General features: G+C 37.6%; 1 protein-coding gene across 1 annotated transcript; it reads left to right on the forward strand.

Annotated features, from left to right (window-relative positions):
- Positions 1-1,776: 1,776 nt before the first annotated feature.
- LOC148690592 (uncharacterized) lies at positions 1,777-6,734 on the forward strand. Its single transcript, XM_088684959.1, has 3 exons — positions 1,777-2,084; positions 2,741-3,319; positions 6,645-6,734. The coding sequence occupies exons 1-3, from the start codon at positions 1,803-1,805 to the stop codon at positions 6,732-6,734; spliced, it is 951 nt and encodes a 316-aa protein (XP_088541085.1). The 5' UTR covers positions 1,777-1,802.
- The last annotated feature ends 4,262 nt before the right edge of the window (positions 6,735-10,996 follow it).

A 10,996-nucleotide genomic window follows, 5' to 3' on the forward strand; every position in this document is an offset into this window, starting at 1 on the left:
AATACTCACCCACAATGTAGTATTGTGCGCCATATGCAGTAAGGTGGGCGTAACTTACTTCTATTTTGGCAGCAGAACCTGATAACTTTAACCAAGAATACTGTGTAATCTTCTTTCAAATATTTCATTGCCAAGGGTGAGGGCTTGTCTCCCCCATACTGCTGTAATCCTTTTTTGTATATCTTCTTCTGGGAAAGATTCCTGACCCAACAAATATTTCCAAAGTAAACGAACTTTAAGGAATAGAATAAGCAGTAGAGTGGAATGTAAGTAAGTTTGTAAGTTCGAGACAGAGTTTTTAATGAAAGACTTCCCATATTAATATTAATTCGGAGAAATATTACCTCCTAAACTTAGCATCTGTGAAAGATTTGTATCACGATGGTTGGAATACCACCTTACTCCAATACTAGGAGTGTAAGTATTTAAACACATGGCATCCGTCCTTTAGTCAAACTTGGTCGCAAAGTTATGGCAACAATACCAAGAGGACATCATCCTTGAGTATAATCAGGGTTATCATGATGGCTATACTGGTCAGGATCACTGCGATCAGTCGGACAATGCTCATTTGTTGGAGGAAATACAGGATACTGATTTACTGGTGCCTTCCTCGCTTGTGGTCAATGCATCCATGCTTGCCTTATCGGAGCAGATTAAATTGTCTTCAGAGTCTGAGACAGTTAAAAAAGAAAGGCACTGCTGATGTTGATAATTATCTTGTTGGTTCCTCTTTAATTAATCCTAAGGTCGTGACAGACTCCGATGCTGCGAAGTAATTTTTTTATATTCAGCTAGGCTAGAATGAGGAAATGTCTCATTCATCGAATACTTTTCCCTTGTCTGGGCTTTAAATCTTCTTGACTTTATCTGAGGGTATTCCTTTCTTGTTTTTCATATTTTTCTAGCAATGTCCCTGATCTAGCTAACTTTCCCAAGTAAGCTAACTTTAGAATAATAAAAAGCAAGGCAAAGCACAGGTGAGTTTGTGGGTCTGAAACAGAGCATAACAGCCCCCTCAGAGCAATCCCAGCGTTGGGTATTGCTTGGGGGAAGGGGTCCAAAACAATGGCCCGAGGGCCGGTGGCATGGCTCCAGCGTGGGGGAGCCCGATGGAAGGGGGAGGCTCGAGCAAAGGGCCCATGAGGGATTGCCAGCTCTTGAGCCCGAGGTGGGGGTGACGCAAGGCTGACGCCAGGGTGGCGTCAGTGCATTATTTAATTTTTTTTGTGTCAGGCGCGTGCACCCCACCCGCGCGTGGGGGCGCGTCCCGACACAAAAATCAGAAAAAAAAAAAAGAAAGTGTCAGTTACCGTTGGGAAGCCACGTGGCTTCCCACGGTGCGTTAGATCTTAACGGTCACTTAATGTGGACCGTTAGATCTCAACGGTAAAAAAAAAAAAAAAATCAGATTTAATATCCACCGTTCGATCTGAGATCAACGGTGGATATTAAAATGCTTTATAAATGAAAAAATAAATGAAAAAATAGTTTTAAAAATCTGAAAAGTTACCGTTGTGACACGTGGCACAATCTGGAGTGTTGGAATTCAAATTTTTTTATATCCAACGGCAGAGATTAATTAATTGAACAAAAATTTAAAAAAAATTGTAAAAAATTCAAAAAAATTCAAAAAAATATCTGAAAAATCTAAAAAAAATTGTAAAAAAAATTGTTTTTACTTTTCTATAAATACCTTCTCATTATCATCTACCTTACACAACAATTTCATATTTTCTCAACTACTTTCAATCACATTCCTTTATTTGTCTCAAAGTTTGAATCCATTTTTTTTCAACAAAATGACCACTGGTGCAGGTACGAATTGGTCGCTTATTGAAGATGTTGCGTTGTGTACTAGCTGGGTTGAAGTTACTCATAGTTCGCTTACGGGTAATGAGATGCAGTTGCGAGAAATGTGGAGTCTTATTCATACCAATTTTCTTGAGAAAATTGGTGGGAAAAGAACCAAAGAATCGATGTCCAGTCGTTGGAAATTACTTAGCCAATCGTTTAGTACGTGGAGAGACGCTTTGGCACAAGCTAGTAGTAATATTCGAAGTGGGGAAAATTACTCGGATCAGGTAACAATATATTATTTATTTGATACCCAAATTTACATTATAATTATTTGTTTGTATTATTTATTTGTTATCTACATAATTTATTATTTATTGTTTGTATTATTTATTTGTTACGTACAAAATTTATTATTTATTGTTACTTATTTGTTACATTATAATTATGTTGTTTGTTACATTATAATTATGTTGTTTGTTACATTATAATTATGTTATTGTTACTTATTTGTTACATTATAATTATTGTTACATTATATTTATTTGTTACTTATTTTCATTATAATTATTTATTTGCATTATAATTATGTTGTTTGTATTGTTTATTTGTTACTTATTTTCATTAAAATTAATGTATAATATCACTTACATTAAGAAAAAAAATTTGTATATTTAAGGTTAAAATTATTTACTAAACTTGGAACTCTAGCCCCATGTTATGATTAACATGACATATATATATATATATATATATATATTTGCTAGGTATACATTTGCATGAAACTTAAACTTGGGTTGATTGATGGAACTGAATGTTTCTTTTTAAAATCATCTTGTAATCCCATTTTTAACTTCTGAATTCTAATGCCCCTATTTGTTACTTATTTTCATTATAATTATTTATTTGTATTATTTATTTGTTACTTATTTTTATTGTGTAGGAACTTCAAGCACAAGCTTGGTACGCTGCCAAAACCAAAAGCAAAAATAAATCATTCAACCGGTGGGAATGTTGGAATATTGTCAAAGATTGTCCTAAATTTAGAGTTGTGCCAGTCGGTCCAGAAGTGCACATGAACAGCACCCCTTTACACTCTACACTCGATCATGTTGATGAAGATGATGCAGAAGAAGTGCCCGAAACGCCCCTCCCTGAACAAGCGTCGGGTTCGACCCGTTTTCCAATTAGGCCTCAAGGTAAGAAGGCTTCAAAGAGAAAAGGGAGTGCTTCCAAGAACGATTATGCAAAGTTCATGGAAGAACTTACTCGCCAAGGTGAATTGACTTTGGCGAGGGAACTGGCGAAAGATGAGGCTGATAAGGCTAGAAAGGCATCAAAACAAGCAGCTGTTGAGAGAGAATTTTATGTTAATGAGAGAGAAAGAGAGCTACTTAGGCAAGAAAGGGAACATGTTAGAGAAGAAAGACGGGCTCAACAAGATCGTGAGATTATGAACATGTCTTTAGAAGGGAAGTCTCCAAATTCTAAATTTTTTTGGAAGTCAGAGAAAGCGAACGTGGTGCGAAGGAGGCGTGCAAGAGAAACAATAGCAAGCCAAGGTGGTTCTAGCACCGCAAGAGAAGATCATCCTAGCACCATAAATTGGTTAGGTGATGATGAATAGAGTACTTTTTGTAATCGGAGCCCATAATTTTCCAATCACTTTGGGTTGTAATTTATTATTTATTGTTTGTATTATTTATGTTGTTTCCAATTTCTTGAATATTTATTCAAATTAATTTGGTAAGTTATTTATTAAAAGTCCATCGTTCTAATTAAAAGTCCTTGTATAAAATAATTAAAAGTCCATCGTTCTAATTAAAAGTCCTTGTATAAAATAATTAAAAGTCCATGGTTCTAATTAAAAGTCCTTTACATAAACATAAACATAAAAAAAATACATATACTAAGAATTACATAAACATAAACATAAAAAAATTACATAAACATAATCATAAACATACTAAGAATTACATATACTAAGAATTACATAAACATAAACATAAACATACTAAGAATTACATATACTAAGAATTACATAAACATAAACATAAAAAAATTACATAAACATACCAAATAATAAAACACACCAAATAAAATAACATAAACATACCAAATTCAAAAAAACACATTAAATGAACTTAATTATCTTCAGCTTGTTTCAATGCCCACTGGTGCTCTATCAAGTCAATTTGTCGGGCATTGTGCATGTCTGGCATTTGAAATGCAGTATATCGTTGAATGAGCCTTTCATTGTAACGTCCATCCCTTTGTAATGGCTCATGTTGCACGGGCTCATCGGTGGCGTCATGAGCACAATATATACGTGTTCTTGAATTGTTCATCGGGTGTGGCTCATATTCATCAACAGCTTCATAATCGTACTCATCTTCCACAATCATGTTGTGAAGAATGATGCACGTCATCATGATGGATCGAAGCGACTCTACATCAAACAATCTGGCAGCACCCCTGACGATCGCCCATCGAGCTTGGAGGATACCGAAACAACGCTCCACATCCTTCCTGCACCCCTCTTGACAGCTTGCAAAGTGTTTTTCTTTTGCACTCCGCGGACGTGGCACTGTTTTGACAAATGTTGACCAGCGCGGGTAGATGCCGTCAGCTAGGTAGTATGGCCCGTCGTACATACGTCCATTGACCTCATACGTAACTTTTGGTGCCTTTCCTTGCAGGACATCGTTGAACACTGGGGATTGGGCAAGGACGTTGATGTCATTTTGAGCTCCCGGGACCCCGAAAAAGGCGTGCCAAATCCATGTATCAAAAGATGCCACCGCCTCCAGAATGATACTTTTTGCTCCTTTTCTGTCCCCGTAAGCCCCTTGTCATGCACTTGGACAGTTTTTCCACGTTCAGTGCATACAATCAATGCTTCCAATCATCCCAGGAAAGCCACGCATCTCCGCCTTCTTCAATAGCCGCTCCAAGTCCATGTGTGTAGGTTTGCGGAGGTACTCAGCGGTGTAGATAGATTCGATTGCTCCGCAAAACCTCATCAGGGACTCAAGAATGGTTGATTTCCCCATCCTCGTTATCTCATCCACTTGGTCTGCAGATGCTCCATATGCAAGCATCCGCAAGGCAGCAGTAATTTTTGCTCAGGCAGTAGACCCATAGCACCAAAAGCATCTTTTTTTTGCACAAAATAAGAATCATGGTTGCAAACAGCAATCATGATTTTGTTGAACAAATGTCGTTCCATTCTAAAATGACGTCTAAAGTACATATCAGGGAATGCACTATTAGGAACAAAATAATCATCCAAGAGTTCCATACCTCATCGTTGCCTGCTTCTATCAAGGTTTCTGGAACGGCTGGGCCTGCAGATCTGAACCGCAGCTTGGATGACTCGACAGGAATGTGAGGCTCTGCCCCTTCTTACTTCGTCATCTCTCATTTGACGCTCCTCATCCTCTTCCCTCTCATTTCTTACCCCTTGGTGATTGAAGATTGCTTCTGATTCGTTAAACAATTCTTCCTCTTCCTGATTGAATTCCCACATCATCCTTGAGGAAGAAGAAGAAGACATTGAAAGAAAGAAACAGAAACTATGAATAATGATACAGATTTTGGTGAATAAGGAAGCAGAAACTATGAATAATGATAGAGATCTTGAGAATTTTGGTGTGAGATTTGTGAGGATGGATGGTGGATTATATAGAGGATTCAGAAAGAATTAGGTTGTACATAATGCCACGTGGCATGCCGTCATTCGTTACAAATCTGATGGAAATCTATCCTCAAAGATTGTGAACAGATTATGACACGTGGCATGCCGTCATTCGTTAAAAATCTGATGGAAATCTATCCTCAAAGATTGTGAACCGATTATGACACGTGGCGCGACGTGATTGGTTAATAATCTTATCAGAAATCCATCACCAATAATTGTATTATTTTGTAATATTTTGTATTATTTAATAATACTTCGGATAATGACACGTGGCGCAATGAGAACGATTAAAAATCTTATCCGATATTACAATTAAAATTATTTTGTATTATTTTATAAATAAAAAAAAATACTAATATTTTATTGCCTATTGCCAGGGCTATTGAAGTGTAACGGTGGAGATGCAAATTCTATTGCCAGGGCTATTTACTGTTCATTAAGGGCAGTTACTGTTCATTAGGTGGATTGAATAGTGTATTGCCAGGGGGGAGGGCTCCAACGCTGGAGTTGCTCTCAATGATGTTGATTCGGAAAAACATCATCTCCCAAATTCGATGCTTGTAAGGGTACCCATTACGATATTCAAACAACCAACTTACTTTAATACCAAGTGTTAACCTTTTGCCTTGTTTCTATTCTTCACGTTAGATCAGAGAAGACAATATTTTGTTTATTGGGAATGTCCTCCCATTACTTGCTATTCATATTCCTTTTCTGGGTTCTTCAATCTTGTTGCAACATGACACTCGAGGGGTATGTACCCCTTAACTTGTGTTGCGTGTTTGTCTACAGTGAATCTTTAGGCGAAAGTTCGTTGGAGATGAGGTCGTTTGCCTATGGGTTAAAAATAATTTTTGAATCCTTCTGTTAGACTCTAAGCGTCAGACCTAAGCATTTCCGATCGAACTACTTTAGTTGGCTTGATAAAGCATTTCCATGCGTTGGAGCTTCGTTGGAATAAATTCCTCTTGGGGATTACCTAGTTTGGATGTCCCATTCCAACCTGCTAAAACTTGGTGTTGCTGAGCTTACTTAACTTAGTAAGCTGGTTTGGGATAGAAGTAGTTTCGACTATTCCCTCCAATGGCGTAGAGCCTGGGTTTGAATGTTATAACCCATAACCTTATTGGTTGCATAAACTTGCCAGAGAGTGGAGGGTACATTGGACTTTCGGGTCCAGACGCCAAATGCCCGTGCCCGTAGCTTGCCAATCATTACTGCACTTATTACTGTTTGAGCCTCCCAAGTTGCTAACCATTCCAGATGGATTGGGCTAAATGAGGCTTCTCTGACAGTGTAATTTTGAACGTTTTTAGAGTTGCATTGATGTGAAGTTTTCAAAGTTAGGGCCCTGTTTAGAACGAGTAGGGTTAGACCTGGCATCTTCTTACATGACCTGTTAACACGACACGTAAACGACATGAAAATAATGGGTTTCGGGTCAACACGATAACTAATTGGGTCGTTATTGGGTCACACGATAAGAACTCATTGATAATGGGTCCTTAATAGGTTTACACAATGGTGACACGTGAACAACCTATTTCGACACGTTAAGAAAAAAGTTATTTTGATGATTTTAATTTTTTGAACTACTTAAAAACTTACTGTAAAATACATTGGCCATAGTATATATGTATATATGGTATATTAAAAATATGTATTATTGTATTATTATTGGGTAAATTACATAAAACAACCTCAACTATTAGGTCAGTCACAGTTTCATACCCTATCTTTAAAAAAATGTCAATGTCATATCTCATCTTACGAATTTGTGATATGAGCATATTTATGCGACTTAGTTAGCTTGTTTTCTTGCATTTACATAGTTAGTTTCCATTTATTATAGTGTTTTAAGCTATTTTTGTGTGTTTGTAGGTCCTAATGGCAAAGTTGGCAAGAAAGTGCATTTTGGAGCCATTTGGAGCAGTTTTGGGCATGGAATGGATAGCTTGCATATGAAGCAAGGTGGATGGACGAAATTGAAGTCAAAAGAGGCTAGGAACATGCTACAAATTTGGAGAAACAAGTTCAAGACAAAGAAGATAAGGAAAGAGCAAGAAACATGAAACATTATCCAAATAACCTTATCTTATCCAAACCTTATGCAACCTTATCTCATCTTATCCTATCCTAATCTTTTGCTACCTTAATTCCTACTGCAATTAGGACTTAATTTCACATTAGAACACCTAAATATATGGTTCTAAAAGCCCTATCCTTTTCCTAAGAGGATGCCGCGCCCCTTATGCCTTTCCTTCTAGAAATCTGCCACAATACCCTTTCTAGAAGGCCTATTCCTAAATCCAAGGGTTGTGCCGCACCTTGTGTCCCTTTTCCCTCTTGGAATCTAAATTGAATTGGCCTTTTTCCTTGTGGATTTGGATTGTGCAAAGCTTTTTCAGAAATTAATTAGGTTTTGACCCTTTTCTTAAGGTCCAAGTCTTGTGCCACACCTTAAGGCCTTAATCCTTTACTTCTGCTAACTTCTAACCCTAGTCTGATTTCCCTAGGGTTTGCTGTGCATCATATATATATATATATATATATATATATATACACACATGCTTATGCCGCAGAAACTAGCCCCCCTCATCCATTCAGTCACTCATTCATTTATTCAGCCATCAAACACCATAATTCACACCACAAACACCTAAATCACCCTAGTGCCGCAACAAGGAAGAAAGGAGAAAATGACTTGTGCCCTGCTTGTCACCATCCAAGGGAGTGCCGTACCTGCCATTGGAGTGTGGAGTGCTTCTGGGTTCTTTCTATCCTTAGTTTTAGTTCAATGTTTATTTTAATTTGGTTTTGAATTATGATGAACATGAGGAACTAATTTCTTTATAGTTGGAGGTGAATTCGAAGCCATGATTATATGTTTTATATGAATTGATTACATCCAGTTATTGTTTCTTGAGTCTTGAATGTGATTTGCTTATCTGAGTTATCAAAACTTGTTTATGTATGTTGATCGAGGGTCGACACTTAATTTGCATGCATGAATTTGATGCTAGAGTATAAGGGAGTTTCACCTAATTGTTATGAACTTATATTCACAAGTAGTGGAAGTCACTAGTCATGATTGTGTTAAGTAAATCCTTGGTGTGAGTATCATGCTTTTCATAGTTACTAGTGCCTCGTCAATGCTTATGGTTTTCAAAGAACTTAATGACCTTTGATATGTCTTTCTATCATGTTTTTCATAGTTAGGGAACTTGATAAGGATAATTTGGTTGTGATGCGTATTCCATCCAATTCAATGAGTTGAGGAAAATCTGAAAAGTTAATTTGTGCTTTTCACGGTTAATTTGGGGCATTGTCATTCATAGTCTAAAGGAATAATAACTAGAAATTGGTTTGTATGCATATGTCATGTTTGGAGAAGGACCCTTTAACTAGCCTTTCACCCTTTTTAATTCACCAAGTTCATTTTTACAAAGTGTTTTATGCAAAGTTTCTATTTTGAGTCTTAAATTCGTAAAAAACAATCCCCTTTCCATTGAGTCTAGTTATTTGAGTCAATTTTTGTTTTCTTTTAGTCCATTGAGTCAAGTTAAGTCTTATTTTCGTAGAAATCACTTGGTAGGTGTAGAATTGAGTCTTTTTTATTGTTTGTTGCTGTTTTGAGTGTTTTGAGTCAGTTTTGAGTCTATAGAGTGTAATTTGGTGTTTTTAAGTCTTATTTGTGTTGATTAGCATCCTTAGTTAATCCGCGGTCTAGAACGATCTCTACTTACATATATACTACAATTGTCAACATTAGGGTTTAATTTGTGTGTCAAGTTAATTTTCACATCAAATTTTGGCACCGTTGCCGAGGATTAGCAAAATTGCTAATCTTCCCCTAGTTAGTGCCGTGTGTTCCTCTTTGTTTCTGTCCGTGTGTTTTTGTTTTTTGATTTTATTTTGTTTTGTTTGCTTTGTTTTAGGTACTAGTTTATGACTCGTAGTTCTCAACCGGTTCGTGAGCATATATTGGAGTTTGACAACGACTTTGAACGAACGTTAAGAAGAAAGATGAGGCATCCAAAACCTAGTCCATCTAGTTCTGAGGCCGAATCTGAAGAAGAAGAAGTGGAAGAAGAAGAACAAGCTATGGTTGCGGATAATCGAACAATCAAGGAACTTTCAACCTCAGGATTAGACAATGTCGTGCCTTTATGCATTTAATATCCTAGGGCAGGTCAAGGCAAGACCGATGAGTTCGAATTGAAGTTTAGCTTGTTGCATCACATTCCCAAATACCATAGGTTGTCCATGGAAAATCTAAACAAGTATCTTAAAGAGTTTGGAGTGGTATGTTCAAGCATAACACACATCAATGTCGATGGGAAGATTTTGAAGATGAAAGCCTTTCCATTCTCTCTTTTGGAAAAGGCTAAAGATTGGCTATACGAATTGGCACCTGGAACCGTCACTTATTGGGAAAACATGAAGCGAGCATTCTTAGAGAAGTTTTTCCCAACTTCGACAGTCATTCTCTTGAGGAAGAGAATTAGTGGCATTCAACAAAACCAAGGAGAATCATTTCCAGCGTATTATGAGCGTTTCAAGACTCTAGTTGCATCATGCCAAAGAGCTTTTAATTTAATATTTCTACAAGGCACTCCTTCCAATTGAGAGACAAATGCTAGATGCCTCGGCAGGGGGTGCTTTGGTTGACAAAACACTGGTGGTTGCCAAGATCTTAATTGCAAATCGAGCCTTGAATGCACAACAATACGAGGGAGTTGGATAAAGAGACCCCCCACGACAACAACAAGTGAATGAGGTAAATGCAATTTCTAAAATTCAATTTCAATTAGCTAATCTCACTGTTCTTATGTCACAGGTTGTTGATAGATCCAAAGTGCAAAAAGCTAGTGTATGTGGCGTGTGCACCATGCAAAGACACCACTCTGAGAAATGCTCTCAATTGATTGAGAATGGAGGATGGGAATCTGCCAATGCCGTTGGTTATCAAGGCCAAAATCAACCTAGGCATGATCCATACGCCAACACTTACAATCCAGGAAAGAGAGATCATCCAAATATGAAGTGGAGGGAGCCTCAACAAACTCAACAACAAGGAGGATTTGGTCCACCACCCCCTGGGATGTTTCCAAGGCCATACACACCAATTCAAAACCAATTCCATAATCTGTTCAATTATTAACTACTTTGGCGCAGGGAGTCCAAAATCAAACCCGAGCAATGCAAAATCAAGCCAAAAAGGTGGATGAATTAGAGAAGCAAATGGGGCAAATTTCAGAGTTCCTTGGGTAGTTTGGAGAACAAGGCAAACTTCCTAGTTCAACCGTTGTGAATCCAAAGGGAGGCTTTGAAACCGCCAAGGCCATTACATTGAGAAGTGGCAAGGAGCTTGGAAATCACCCAAAACCATCCAAACAAGGCCTTAACGAGGAAGAAAAGCTGCTGCAAGAAGAAGAACAGGAAGCAAGGGCCACGACAAGGGAATACCAATCCTTGCCGCAACCCCCTAAGGCCCTA

This window comes from Pyrus communis, chromosome 15 (assembly GCF_041283825.1).
Source record: "Pyrus communis isolate YQ-2024b chromosome 15, ASM4128382v1, whole genome shotgun sequence".
NCBI lineage: Eukaryota > Viridiplantae > Streptophyta > Magnoliopsida > Rosales > Rosaceae > Pyrus > Pyrus communis.